Source organism: Seriola lalandi, unplaced genomic scaffold, assembly GCF_002814215.2.
Source record: "Seriola lalandi dorsalis isolate HSWRI2012SDOR001 ecotype SW California unplaced genomic scaffold, Sedor1 jcf7180002054566, whole genome shotgun sequence".
In the NCBI taxonomy this organism is placed as follows: Eukaryota; Metazoa; Chordata; class Actinopteri; order Carangiformes; family Carangidae; genus Seriola; species Seriola lalandi.
Genome location: NW_019525119.1, coordinates 463252 through 477783, shown reverse-complemented (window position 1 = coordinate 477783; position 14532 = coordinate 463252). Strand labels below are relative to the sequence as shown.

Genomic DNA, 14532 nt, shown 5'->3' with positions numbered 1-14532 from the left:
TCATATTTATCCACATTTATTTATTCACATTTATCCCCTGGCGCATTTAGTCATATGAAAAGTGTTGAGCCCTCAAACAACATTATTTTATCTGTTATCAATCATTACTGTTGAGTGTTGGTGCAGTAAGAACAGGCCTGTATTTGTTTTGGTCACCCTTGTTGTATGTAACGTTACATTTGTTTGGGGATAAATACTGTTTTCTTCACTCTTGTTCGTCGAGACGCGTTCACACCGGGAGTGAGTTTATATGCGAGGTACTGTGACCGAAAGAGTCTTCATCTACACCGTTCCAAAACATTTTACCAAAAATACAAATGGACAAATTATTCACGGCTCTGAGATACGATGAACTAGATAACAAAAAATAAGACGCCCTCATTTCTTGCAGAGCAACTACAGAAAATTTGTGTATGTGATGCAACACGTCCTTTGTCGATCTGATTGAAAGGTTTGCAGTATGTGTGGGAAAAAAAATTCTGTTTTGAGGCAGATTTCTGCTTTTACTGTCATTTGTAAACGCGTATCTGCACTCTGTACCCTACACACAGTTTCAGTGTGTAAGTTTTCAATGTAAAGCATTTCTCTGTAACATAACATATTTGTGACTAACCAAACCACAGTTAGGTAGTCTGCTTCATGAGGACTGTGTGGGCGTGATTTGATCAGATTTGACACTGGTGTCTCCACGGAAACATGTTTAAACAAGACATCAACTACTATCAGATTCAGATGCTCGCACTTTCACAGTCTGTAAGAAGAGTAAGAATGAACTACATATACAGAAATCCATCATGTGAAATAACCACTATCAAACAAACTGACCAATCAAACCCTCTAAAATAATAATATACAGTAACTCAGTTTGGTCACTACACACATTCCTGTGCAGGATATTTCTCTGTCTGTCTGAAGGAAGTTCACATTGGCAAGAAAAAGTGTGTGAAACCTTTAGAATAACCTGGTTTGTGATGAAATGTAATCTGATCTTCATCTAAGTCTAATGCAGTGTTTCCTCTACATTCATTAAGCAGTGGCGGCCTACCACTGTGAAATCATAGCCGCCACGCCTTCAAATTTCTTTTCTTTTTTTTAATTCTCGCAAATGCACCACCGCCACATCTCTCCACCTTCACAGCACAGACTGTGTGATGATGAGCGCAACAGCGGGGAGAGGGGAGGGAGGGAGTGGGGTGGTTGGGGGATCCTATTGGAGTTAATTACTCGCGAGAGCTCGGCCTTGAAAGTGACATCACATCAGGCACCAGGTCAGAGTCAGAGAAGTGTAAGGCAGCGAAAGGTAGACTTATTAGCCAACTCAGTGACGCTAACTTGGGTAAACTAATTGATAGCATTAAGCTAATATCTACATGTCATTATGTATTAACTGCTGACTGCATTTTCAGATGAGCTTGTTCAGATACTTCTCTAAGAAGAGAAAGACAACAGATGAAGAAGACGCTAGTCAGGTAGCATCATAAGCCTTTTACTGACTCGTAAATGATGATGGTTAGGTAAAAAATAGTATTTTAACGTTCACACTTGTAATCAGATGTGATGTGAGTGTAAACTATATAACACTGTTAGCGTTGCGTTACTCACACTTTTAATGTAATCTTATTAGACACGTAACATTAGACAGGGAGGAGTTGTTAAACAAAGTGGAGGAGAGCAGAGCACAGCAGCGGGAGAGCTGGGTGAAGGTGCAGGAAGAAACACTGTAATGTCAACAAACACAGTGTTCCTGAGTTAATATCACACAGGCAATTATAATCTTTTGTGTCTTTATTGAGCACATTTATATTCTGTAGTATATTTACTTTGATGTTTAGGGTCATTGTTCTGCTACATCACCTAACTAAACATTTTCCCAGTAGTGCTGTGGAGAGTCAAGGAGCTCTTAGAGAGCAGGAAAGCCGCTGCTTAATTGGGTGACTCTGTAACCCTTTTAAGCTTTATGCAAATCAAAAAAAGTTGATTCTAAATCTTCTTCTGTGCTCTCTTTTGCAAGACCTGGTTCACATCAGCAGATGTTTCTTGTGAATAGCAAACATATACAAAGTGTTTTGTAATACGTCAAAGTGGCTCTAACCCACACCTCTAATCTCCAGGTTTGATAAGTCCTGATTCAAATTAGCTTCTGTTGCTGCCATTCACATTCTGTCTCCAGGCTACACAGTGGATGTTTAATTGATGTTTTCAATGTGGACAAGAACAATAGATCTGTGTGTTGCTAATAATAATAATAATAATATAGAGTGTGTTTGTTCATAATTGTAACTTGGATGAAGATCTCACCACATTTCAAGAAGAATTTATGCAGAAATGGAGGTAAATTTAAAAGTGTTTTTTCTTTTTCCTTCCACTGTAAATGTTATGTTAAATGTAGGTTGGAGTCAAGGAAATCTAACAGTTGATGCAGAGGCAGGAGTGTGACAGATTGACAGATAGAGGTGTGTGTTGGGACTTTACCTCGATCTCAAGCTCTGAGATCTGTTGCTGGAGTTCCGCCATAGCAGCAATGTTGTCAGCTTCCCTCAGCCTCACTGCCATCACCTCTTCCTTACTCTGCAGAAAAACAAACCAGACAAAGCTCTCAGGCAACAGCAAAAGGAGCTGAAGACGACATTTCAACACCGGCCCGAGAGAAGCTGAATGGCCAGTGTAAAATCATGTATTGTAAAACATATGCGTATTTTGTATTTCTGGATGAGTGAATCTTACAGAGGGAAATTCCTGAGAGGTGGGGAGAGTTAAGGTGTTCAACAGAAATCTAACAGCATCAGCACTGAGGTATTATCACAAGTTGCTTCCTCCTTCTGGATCTGGAGGCCGACTCATTAAAAGACTACAGACCACATTTTGTCACATCAAATGTTTTTACATCTAAATATGAGTCAGAGGAGAAGACGTCTGACAATTTGGTCTTATTTTTCTAAATACATATGACTACGCCACAACAGAGCTGTAGTGGTTTGCCTCGGTGCTCATAATGTGTATTGTAGATTAGCAGCATGACGTGCACATGTACCTTGCATTCAATCTCAGCTTGTCTCCGCTTAATCTCTTGCAGTTGCACATGCAGATCTTTGTTTTGCACCGTCAGTGTTTGCACGCGCTGTTGGAGACTGCGACCCTCCTGCTCCGCCCGTCGCAGATGGTTGCCGTGAATCTGACTCTGTGTGGGCAAAGACGTTACGTTTAAAAAAAAGACTGAACGATTTATATTTATTTATTTAACCTTGACATTTCCAAAAATGTTCACATATATTGAAGCACAAAAGTGATGATTGGTGACGGCAGCTTCACACGTTTCTTTCTGAACTGTTTGGCAGATGACTGCTGCCATCTGAAGGCCAGTGTGTGACAATACAGGTGGAGAAGTCACTCCTTTAGACATCCTGCACATCCACCTTAATTGATGTGTCCATACTCAATATACCTTTAATCTTCTATGACTGACTGCATTACGAGGGAGGGTCAAATGAGCTTGATCAGGTTAATGTGACCTCTGACCTGTGTCTCCAGCTCCAGAATCCGCTGCCGTGATTCTCTCAGCTCTGCCTGGGCCTCGGCCTCCCGCAGCCTCACAGTCATCAGCTCGTCCTGTAGCTCACTCAAGGCGTTCTTCTTGGGACTGTCCTTCCAGCGACCAGTGGTGCGTGCCAAGTGACGCTGAGGAGACGTGTTGGTCAATTCAAGTCAATTTTTTTAATTCTATAGCATCAAATCATAATTGAAGTCAACTCAGGTCACTTTTCATTTAGAGCAGGTCTAGACTGTACTCTCTATAATATTATTTACAGAGAATGAACAATTCCCACCATGAGGAAACCTTTCCATCACTCATTAAATGAACAGATTGCGCTAAAAACTTCCCTTTTTTCCTTTTGCATTCCACAAACTTTGTGAAAAAAAAAAAAAAAAAAAGTCGGACAAAGACTGGGTACTGAAACTGTGTTGTGCTCTGAAATGTTGGCGCTCACCTGCCAGTGCTCTTCCAGGTCTCTGACCTGCTGTCTCAGCTCTTTCAGGCCAGTCAGAGCTTCTGCTTCCCTTAGCTTCACCCCAATCAGCTCCTCTTGTAGTCGTGCCACATTGGTGTCATCTGGTAGCGACGTGTTCCTCTGAAGAAGGCGTGTTAAGAAAGGTGTGTTTTAAAACTCTACAGTGATGGAGCCATTTCACATTATGATACTGCGCACTGGCTGAGATTAAAGCAGAGCAGTGTCTAAGGCAACTCACCTTTTCCATATCAAGGATCTTGTCTTGCATCTCCTTGAGCGCACACTGGGACTCTGCCTCCTTCAGTCGGGCCTGCACAAGCTCTCTCTCCAGCTGCAGGACAGACTCCTCAGAGTAGCGAGGGGCTCCCTTCTATAATCAATGGGACAGGTGAGTGAGCAGAGACAACAAATATCGAAACCTGTGCAACCACAATGTTGGCATTTAATGAAAAACAAAAACTTCAACCTCGTCTAATATAAACCCAACGTCCCAAAATTATTACAGTCCATTAAACGTGTGTATGTATGTGGTAGAAAAAATACACAATACAACGCAATCACACACAAAGAATTCAGCTGGTATCAACCATTTTGTCTTTCACCTTCACATAAATAATTCATGACAGCTCAGTGTTAAGCAAGACAGCAAATTATGTAAAACATGGTAATGCCTGCACATTACCATCTGGAATCCAACCATCAATAATTAAGAATGCTAGGTCAAGAGATATGTGATGTGAACAGGATGCCAAGTGTGAAATCTACCAGCCTGTGAGACAACTGCTTACAAATTCATCCACGACTGTAAATGGCGGCTGAACTGCCTAGCTCTCCGTGTCCCAATTTGAATTCATGCATGCCAAAACATATCATTACCCAAAGCCGATGTGCTAAGTGAGAAAAGCTCTCGTCAGCCACTGCTTGGATTTTGTTGCTAAGCAATATGTGCCAGCACTGCAGGGGAGACAGATAAGCGTGACACATCCGAAACTCTGGTGAAAACATGTTCTTACTGGTCCGGCCGTCGGTGCCACCACATAATTGTAAAATGGTCAACCTGGGGTTTTATGGCACTGCACATCACAAACTGATCTGGGAAACATCCCAGTCTGAATGTCGCTGCTCTTGTCACAGACTAGGCAGGATCTGAGGATAAGCCTTGGCTGTTATCACCACTGCAACCTGCCAACTGGGGACTCTGTGGCCCTCCTTACCGCTTGTGGCTGCTGCTGCTGCTGCAGCTGCATGATGGTTTTCTTGGCTTGCTCCAGCTGAGCACTGGCCTCCTCGCTCTGCTGTTTGACTGTGGCCAGTTCCCGCTTGACCAGGTAGTTCTCCTCTGCCTCCTGAGCTCGAGTCACTTGTCCCTTGGGACATAACCAACCAAGGAGGGAGTGAAGTGAGCATGGAAAGAAGTGAAACGAGTGGGCGGAGTGGGTGGGCAAATCAGAGAAGATGAAGGATTGCATTTTGTAAGGACATGCTTGCTTTAAATCTAGTAGTGTGTGATTTGGATTCATTAGCTTTCTTCAGAATGATCTCTGAGTCTCTTACTTCGTCTGACATGCCACAATGTGGTATCACATGCACATATTCAAAGCTGTTATCAGCTAATTTAATCTGGTTTAGTTCTTAATTCAGATAATCATTAGAATTAATTCGATTTTTACTGTGTCCTTCATTGTGCTAACCATAAGCATGCAATGCTAAGAGAGGTAGAAAGAAGAGGGAAGGTGCAACAAAAGTAATAAAGGCAAAGAGAAAATGAGGAATATACCTGGATCAATCTATCTGCCAAGGAAGCACTTTCCTACAAAACAGAAATATCAACAAAAGACAGTAGAGAGAAAGAGACAATCCAGAGGACAGATTAAAGCACACAAAAGAACATTTGATTGTTTTAGAGAAGAAATGCAATGTTCATTTTCCCTCTTGAAATATTTGTTTACAGAGTGTAGAATGATGTTTACATTCAGGGGTAGAAAAGGAACATTGCATGCAGGTGTGGTGAAAAAGGTGCAAATGAGCTCGTGGCAAAGTGAAGAATGATGCGGTGCTGACAACACAGTGAAAGGTTTCAGACAGGAAACAGCACAGGACAGCTCTAGTTAAAGTTGAAAGTGAAGTCTGGTAAAACAGCAGCACATTAACAGTGTTAGGGAGCTACGTGCTTGTTTAACTGCACAGAAGCGCGGGGCTTTGATGTGGTTCATCCAAGCTTTTGAACGATTTCGGTTAGTGGAGAGTTAAAAGGGTCCTGGGAGTTAAGTGACAGAGTCACATCAGAGAGCAGCAGCCTCAAGCTGGTTTTAAATAATGGACTCGTTTAGACCACAGTGTTCCTCCCTTTAGACAAACGCAGTGCAGCAGACATCTTGCTATCCATGGCAGACCTCATGCATGGTGCCTTTACCTGGCAGCAGTAGGGCCCATTCAAAGAGACACAAAAGGTGCAGAATGATACAAACAGTGCAATTGGCATGCAGTGCTTTGTATCGACTTGAACAGCATCAAGCTGCCACTTTCACATTGCAGACAGGCTTGTTAACAGTCTTTGTTTCAGTTAGTGGTGTCTGGTGAATTTTAAATTTCTCTACATGAAGTTATTCAAGCCACCCAGAACGTCACCATGACACCAAGACAACTTCAAGTACAAATCCAGCTCCTGTTTCTGATAGTAACTTCGTCTACAATCAGAAAATTCACCGTACCAGTCAACAATGGTTTAACATGTAAACTTTCAGCTAACACAGCCCAGTTAGTGAAAGACAAGAGTCCGTCATTAGGAGGAGATGCATGATGTATGAGCATACACAGCTGGATGAGTTAATGTAATGTTGATGAGCAGGGAGCGGTGTGACATTGGTTTGTCTGGTGACGGAGCACCTGTGACAAACACCGACGCACTCACTTTCTCTAGTGTGTCTATCCTCTGCTTCAGGAGCCTGTTCTCTGTCCGCAGCCTCTGCACAACAAGGAATTGCAAAATCATGTTAGCATAATACATCATGATAATAGGTCTGTGTCACAGTACACAAATAATCAGCGATCTCCATTCACCTTTATCTCCACCTGCTCTTCCATCTCTTTAGTTTTGATTGTAGTGTATTCTTTCTCTAACCTGAAAAAAAAAAAAATGAACAGAATCGTTGAAGACAACATCAGTGCCGCTCATCAAATCAGAAGACCCTAATAAAAGTTGTCTACTGTGGGCTGAGGTACTGAAAAAAACAACAGTAATAAAAACAGATTAGAAGTCTGTAAATTTGTTTTACACGCTTGCCGATAGTCAAGAGTTTTTAAAAGTGACTTAAACATAAAAACATAAGGAAACACTTGAACTTAAGTTATTTCAAAAACATTTCTTGGAAAGACCTCTATAACCATGTATAAATTGAATGGAAAATAAAAGCAGAGCTCAATTGATTAACTTCAAAATTGGAAAAAACATTTATTTTCCCAATTATCTTATAATAATTAGCACCAAATTCATAGTTCATTTTATTTGAAAAATTACAGATTACAGTGAGATGAGACATCAGAATGTGAAAAAATAAATGCATGAACAAAAAAAGGGAGAGTGATATGCGTTGATTAAGTGATGGCTGTGCTTACTTTTTCATCTTCTTGGCATTGTACTTGACTTGATAAGCAGCCTGGATGACCTTATCTGGTCCACTGTCAAACTGGTGTGGGATGACTTTCTGAAAGTGCTGGAGCACAGTAAAGAAAAGGAGGCAGGATAAGTTCCACACACCCATAACAAACACACACACACACACACGCACATACACACACCCAGCGACTTTAAAACAGCTGTGTGCACTCGAGGCAGGTGTTTCTCTGACCACAAAGCACTTTTTCAAATGTCAGCATGTGCGCAGGTATAACTTGGGAGGATACAAGTATCAATTAACTGGGTGTGGTGCAGGTTCCTCCCTCGAGGGCGCTGCACATTTTGCAGCAGAAATCTGAGCCGCTTGAAGGGCAAGTTATGTGAAGGTTATGCTGATATATACCTGTAACATTCCCTCCATGTCGAGCTGGATGAGTTCAGTCTGATTCATCTGAAGGATGGCAAGTCCCACACGGAAAACTATCTCCAGACCCTGAGGAGAGAGATCACCAGTAATCACTGAGGAGTCAGCTTTAGAAAGCGCTTCTGTGATGGTCAGTGTGTGTGAAATGGGTTTTTAAATGGACTGAGAATTAAAAATGTGTTACAACAGGTCTCTTTGGAGTGCTGAAACAACTCACAGTGACTATTAAACCTGAACTGAAGTGTTTCTGTTCTCTCCAGCAGGTGGCGCTAGTGGATAACCTATTCATGACAGTCAACTTCCATTTCAGTTGTACTTTATACTGTATGTAGTCATTCTTTAAGCTGTAGAATAAATGTTAACCTTACAGCTTTTCTCATTGAAAATCATTAATGTGGGAGTTCTTCCTTCCTCCTTTATAGACAGTTTCCTGAGGCTATTCGCCGCAGTGACATTCAGTAAATGTCACAGAAACAAGCAAAAGTAAAAAAAATTGTAAGAGCTAAATAGAGTCATTAAATGAGAGTGTTTCCTGTAGCGATCGAACACAGGAGTATGATGCAAACTAAATTAATAGAATGACAAATACACAAAAATATCTTTTTTGTTTTTATAGACTGTCACATGTAAGTAGAAACAGGGTATCATTCAAGGCAGGTGATTGCCCCTGAGAACAGCCACGGTTCCTTTTAACTGACCTCACACATGAAGATATCAAAGATTCTTGTGGCGACGGGCAGAGGGTAGGAGGTGAGGAAGATGGTGAGGAACCACGAAGAGGCATACATGGAGGTGTGAAAGCTCTGAGCCTGGAAATGCATGTGCAGCTCTGGCAGTTGCTCCTGTGAGGGAAAACCATTCACGCCATTACTACCGTACATGACAACTCTTAAAATACCTCCCAGCAACCTTTCACTACAGCGTGTGAGGTGTCTACCTGGATCATGTACTCAAACTGGTACATGCAGAGTCCCAGCTCAGCCATACTGGGTTTGAAGAGCTCTCGTAATCTGTAGTCTTGCATCAACTTGACAAACACACAGAAAGCCTCTTCCTCGGGCATCTGGAAAAAATAACAGCAACCTCAAAATCTGTCTTGTTGTTCAGTGACACATGTCCAAGTATTTGCTGGAAGCTGGTGAATCAGTGTGTTTTTGTACATGCGGTGAAGATGGATTATTACCTGCATGAGTAGCAGTCCTACAATGAATGCACTCCCTTGACAATAGCCGACCTCACGGTCCACCAGAGAATAAGCCTGAGGTAAGAAGAATTAGCTCCGGATAAGTCTCAGTGATGGTCACAGGAGCACAAGACTCCTCCACTTGCACTTTTTTTTACCAGTTACTGCTTTGATTATCAGTTTATCTGCATACAAGGAGGTTTCCTCTGGGCATACGGTTATCACGAGTTATCACGAATGGAGACTCACCTTCATGACATTGAAGAGCACTTCCTGGCCCAAGCTGTCCTTCTCCTTGAAGAACTCGTGTTCGGGATACGTGCGGGCGATGTCTCGGCGAATCAGCTTCTCGCAGGGCGACGTCATCTTCAGGAGTTCAGAGTACTGATCCTTGATGGGCATATTTTGGGCATTGCACAACAGCTGCCACACTATTGCCCGAAAGTGGTGGGGAATCCCTTTTCTGACAAGATCCTATGGTAAAAGAAAAAGATGCTTTGTGAAAGTGATATTAATCTACCTGATCTTTGACGACATTGATGAGGGATTTAAACTGGGATTCGAGGGTGGTCTTCGTTCCTTTCTGAAAGTAAGACAATGTGGATAAGACAGTGTAAAAGTGTAAGAAAACAGATCAGCCTCATGTGGAGGCAAAGGGCAACACTTGTATTTCTTACAGGAGGACAGAGTCATGGGCATGCTTTGCCCTCTAGTACTTATTTTCTCATTTTAACACAGCGTGCATCTCATCATGATATGATTTCCACTGCCAAATACAACCTTGTCGGTGAGGCACTTGGTACTGTGATTTGTTTCCATATATTTCTGCTGATACAATTTGATTAAGCAACTTCCTGTGCTGACAGGGAACACTGGTCTTTCCTGCTGTGATGGGAGTGTGCTTAACTGCGTGTGAGTGAGTGAGTGAGTGAGTGTGAGAAAGACAGAGAAACTGTGTGTGTGTGTGTGTGTGTGTGTGTGTGTGTGTGTGTGTGTGTGTGTGTGTGTGTGTGTGCATGCATCTGGTCAGTCCAGGGTGCATCTGGAGCAGAGGTCCACCCACACAGGCTTTCAGCAGGAGATCCCCCTCCCTCTCAGAGGTTAGACAAGACAAACCGAGCTTTGTGCTGGAACAATACACTGTCTCATATCTCGACCATTTGTGAAGGAAAGCTGCTTTCTTCCTTTTTTAAAAGTGTGTATTATAAATCTAATGTTTAATCAGACATTCACTAAACTAATTAGATTTCTCTTGAACAGTAGTAGGTCTTAATGAAATACGAAGTACTGAAAACATGAACACATCAGTGGTTTTGCTGACAAGCAAAGAAGGTTCCTTCCTTCATGCAACAGAAACCGGGTTTCTCTGTAAACCAATGGGAAGAAAACATCAAATCTGTGAAGGCCTCCGCGGTTATGATTAATATTCCAGGCTGGTTGCACCCATCTGTTATTTACTACTTCTGTTAAATTACATAGTAACACCCATGCATGTTCACTGGTCCTTCGCAACACTTCCCCATTTACACACGCAGGGACAAGGAACAGGTTCATGAGACAGCAATTCCATGTCCACACATGTTTTTGTATGTGCATGGATCACAAACAATGGGCTTAAAAGGAAGAGTAAGTGATTCTAATATAATACACTCTTTGTCAAATCCAGAGAGAATCCGCTTCCGTGCTGTATAATCTGGATTCCACCATTGGGTTGTTGCTTTGGCAAGGTGCGTCTGTGAATTTGGGGGCCAGAGCTTGTACAGGAGCACTGAAGGGAGGGGGGTAATTGTTTTGCTGTTGAGTTCAAATATCAACAATCTCTTGCATACGCTGCTTTTAAAGAGTGACAGACTATGAGAAAACATAATTACAGGTGCTCAGGATGCAGTTTTGAGTGTCACCATGACTGTAGAGCTGCTGGACTGCAATTTAAAAGCTAAAAAATGAATGGACCAAAAAGATGCTTCCTGTTTTTGTGCAGCCGTTTGAGGCAATCAGGGAGCATGGCGTTAATGAGCTAGCCAACCAAATCCTGGTATCAATCCCACTGAACATCTTTCCAATGAACTATAATGCAGCGGCAGTAGAAAGCTTTCAAACAAGCAGCTGAACATCAGGAAACTACAGGTTCCATGCTGAGTCACTGCCATGGCTGTTATCAGGTTGTCCAACACAGCACTGGACAGGGTTTTAAGGTTTTTCTGGGCACCGTGTTTACTCTAATTTCCACTGTGCATGTGCAGTTTAAATCAAACTACCACGGACAGTGACTGGGCATATTGTTATCACGAGACTTCTGAGAGTAACTGTAGAAACAAGGAACCTAAAATTAGCTTCAAATGTCAGGAACTAAAATAACAAGTCCGAGGACAACACTACAGGGTCACTTAGGACAAAGATAACCTCAGCAATTATTTCTGGACCAAGTAAACATTCAAACAGATATTGCCATTGTAGCATTCAAGCCAGAGCTTGAAACATGTGTGTCACAAGAAAGACAGATTGTATCTTTTACTATAAAGTTTCAAGCCATTTCACTGCAGAAACAGTATCATGGGAGCTCCTGTCTCTTTTCTTTGGAACCTGGAATAATGTCATTCTTATCAAATGGGCAACTATCAAAGACACAGACAAAAATAAATGTCTAAAATTATAGCTCCACTGTCTTAACCTCCTCTTCAGCAGCCGGGTCAAATGTGTCGCAGTAAGCTCTTAATGCAGTCGTGTTTCAGTAAGCTCTTAAGCATGTCTGCACAGGACTTGGCTGTCACTTCACAGGTAGTCATGTGCACTGGTCTCACCTTGAGCTGCTTCTCCTTCTTCTTGCGCACCTCCTCCCACTCATTGACAATTCGTCCCCAGAGAATCCACGAGTCCTCCTCCAGGTGGGAGAGGTTGGAAGAGGCGGAGGAGCTGGACACCAGGGAGGAGCCGCTGTTCCGCCTGGAGCCATTCATGGAGCGCAGCGACTTGCTGTCCGTCTCCAACAGCCTGTGGTCAAGTTAAGTTGGATGTAATAAATAAATGAAATAATAATATTTTAATCCTTGACAAAAAAATCTTATAAAACTTATATGAATGTCTCGGTCAGTCATAACTTCAGTAATGTTTCTTTACTAGCTTTCGCTCGAGTAACACATGTCTGCTCCTGATACACAGTGTTAATTGTTTTTGATCTTTTACCAACTTCAACATACTGACTAAATATGTTGCAGTGCTATGGTCCGTGTTGGTGCTTTGAAATCAAATTATCAGCATAAATACAGGTCAAAATTCAACCAGTGCAAGAGCAGGCGGGCTACATATTCTGCAGATCAGAACGCGTGTGCAGCTGCAACACAAGGCCAACGCAAAAAAAAGAGTCCTCATCGGAGCGTCATGGTGGCCTTGTGGTAAATACACAAAACTTATAACCAGAGATTTTTTGGCTGGTGATCATTGTTGCATTCTGCTGCATCTTGAATGCCGGACAAGCTATAATTTAGACAAACAGTGTTGAAATTCAACCCTACAGTTTTATGACTGTAAAATAACCTGCTGCACAACAGTGACTGGCTGTCAGAGCCTGAGAATTAGCAGTCAATTAGCAAATAATTCCCCTCACCAGAGAGTCTAAAAATTCACACCTGGTTCAATAATTGGCCTGAGACTGAATGAACAACACCAGAACAGCTGGCCCAGTTATCAAGTGTTTATCAGCAGCCATCAGCTGTTGTAGTGTGATCATAAGCTGCTACATTCTTAATTGATGCAAGCCTCCCAAAAATCCTCTTATTGAAATTGTCACAACAACTAGCAGGCTAATACCGACATTAAAAACAATACTGTTGTACTCAGACTGAAAGACTGTACAAAAGGGATATAAAAGCCTTTCTACTAAGAAAGAGAGTTGGCACTCATTTAAATTCTACTGGCAGCTGCTTTAAGTGGACAAAAAAAGCCTATCCAGTGGAGATCCAGTGGAGGTTAGTAAAATAGTTCCTCGCTCATTATGTCTATTTCACTGAGTGTTTTCATCTATGGTCAGCATAGGAAGCGGCTCGCTGGGGAAATGTGTTTTCCCAGCAGTTTAATCTTGCACTCTATCACCCTTATCAGTTTGTCCCTGGGGTTGCTGACAGAGTGACCTGATCAAGGATCACTGTGCAGAGAAAAGAAGCAGCGACTCCCAACCTGTGCTGCAAAGAGGGGCTCGTGACAAGACACACAAAGGCCCAGACACCTGATCTCGGAAAAAGGCAGAGGCCTCTGCACTGGAGCCTGTGACGTCACAGGGCATGCTCCTAGAATGGCTAGGGTTACAGCCAAATTTGGGTCGAGTGGGAGGGAGTAAGACAGAAAGACTAGTCAGCAAGAGACCTTCTTCACTTGTATTTAGCTCTGACACGGAGCTAAAACGTGAATAAAAGGTACATCTTTTAGCTAGAGTTTAGCTGGAATTGTTGGTTTTTCAAGAATTTTTGTCATCCTGTCACAACTGGTTATACACACTGCAATACCAGCCTGTGCTACACATGAACCTGAACATGCTTACAGATCTGCTAATAATTCACTAGCAGTCAAACACAAATCTGAGGCTTGAAGAACACAAAATACAAATAGACTGAAGTTAATTAGTTTTGATCAAAGAACGTAATTAAAACGAAAGTGAGAGTAAACTTTGAGCTAAAAGACAAAAAGCCAAATAATAAGAAGCACATTCTCTTTAAAGAGTGTGGCAGTTAAAACGTCATCATGACTTCAATTTGCAGTTCATTACAGCAGCATAATAAGTCATGAAATACTCTAAACCTTACCAAGATAAACTCATGATGTACTCCTCATGTCTCTGGTTTCTACGAATTCTGGCATGGTGGCATGTCTGATTTACAGATTGTAGCAGCGTTGGCCTTCCTCGTCTGTGTGACGCTACTCAATGCTTGTGCTTTTTATCTGCTCTGTAGGGTACAAAGGCCTCACCAAACACACAAACACCTGGCAAGCAAGCGCAGGATGCATCACAGTAACTGTAATACACACATGAATGCCATAGTTCCTCCCTTCTGTTGTTGCACCTGTCCTACAAACACCTTGATGACAAAACGATAAGATTTGTTTGGCGGCGATTAGTATGTTGCTACAGGGTGGTTTGAAAAGAAGAGACTGCATTGTCAGTCAGAAGCAAAGAGTGGAAGCAGAGAAAAATGTCCAGTGAAAGGGCCCAGCTGTGTATTTACGTGTTGGGGTGGAGACAGGGGTCAAAGGGCAGATTAACTATGAGTCCCTTGACACTGTGACTTCTGTTCACCAGATGGGCATCTGC

At 42.2% G+C, this 14532-nt stretch overlaps 1 protein-coding gene across 4 annotated transcripts in view; it reads right to left on the bottom strand.

The window, feature by feature from the left end:
* evi5b (ecotropic viral integration site 5b) overlaps positions 1 to 14532 on the bottom strand; it is a 34569-nt gene that overhangs the window by 8757 nt on the left and 11280 nt on the right. For 2 of the 4 annotated variants that reach the window (XM_023416499.2, XM_023416501.2), the window contains exons 3-18: positions 12032 to 12221; positions 9480 to 9704; positions 9231 to 9305; positions 8985 to 9110; positions 8746 to 8889; positions 8027 to 8116; positions 7623 to 7720; positions 7068 to 7128; positions 6919 to 6972; positions 5785 to 5817; positions 5222 to 5374; positions 4246 to 4377; positions 3987 to 4127; positions 3517 to 3675; positions 3032 to 3178; positions 2473 to 2568 (exon numbers count right to left, since the gene is read on the bottom strand). In XM_023416499.2, the coding sequence (XP_023272267.1) occupies positions 2473 to 2568; positions 3032 to 3178; positions 3517 to 3675; positions 3987 to 4127; positions 4246 to 4377; positions 5222 to 5374; positions 5785 to 5817; positions 6919 to 6972; positions 7068 to 7128; positions 7623 to 7720; positions 8027 to 8116; positions 8746 to 8889; positions 8985 to 9110; positions 9231 to 9305; positions 9480 to 9704; positions 12032 to 12221 (1924 nt within the window). Of the gene's footprint in view, positions 1 to 2472; positions 2569 to 3031; positions 3179 to 3516; positions 3676 to 3986; positions 4128 to 4245; positions 4378 to 5221; positions 5375 to 5784; positions 5818 to 6918; positions 6973 to 7067; positions 7129 to 7622; positions 7721 to 8026; positions 8117 to 8745; positions 8890 to 8984; positions 9111 to 9230; positions 9306 to 9479; positions 9705 to 12031; positions 12222 to 14026; positions 14181 to 14532 lie in introns of those variants that run through there. The other 2 variants (XM_023416504.2, XM_023416500.2) reach the window with 2 other exon arrangements.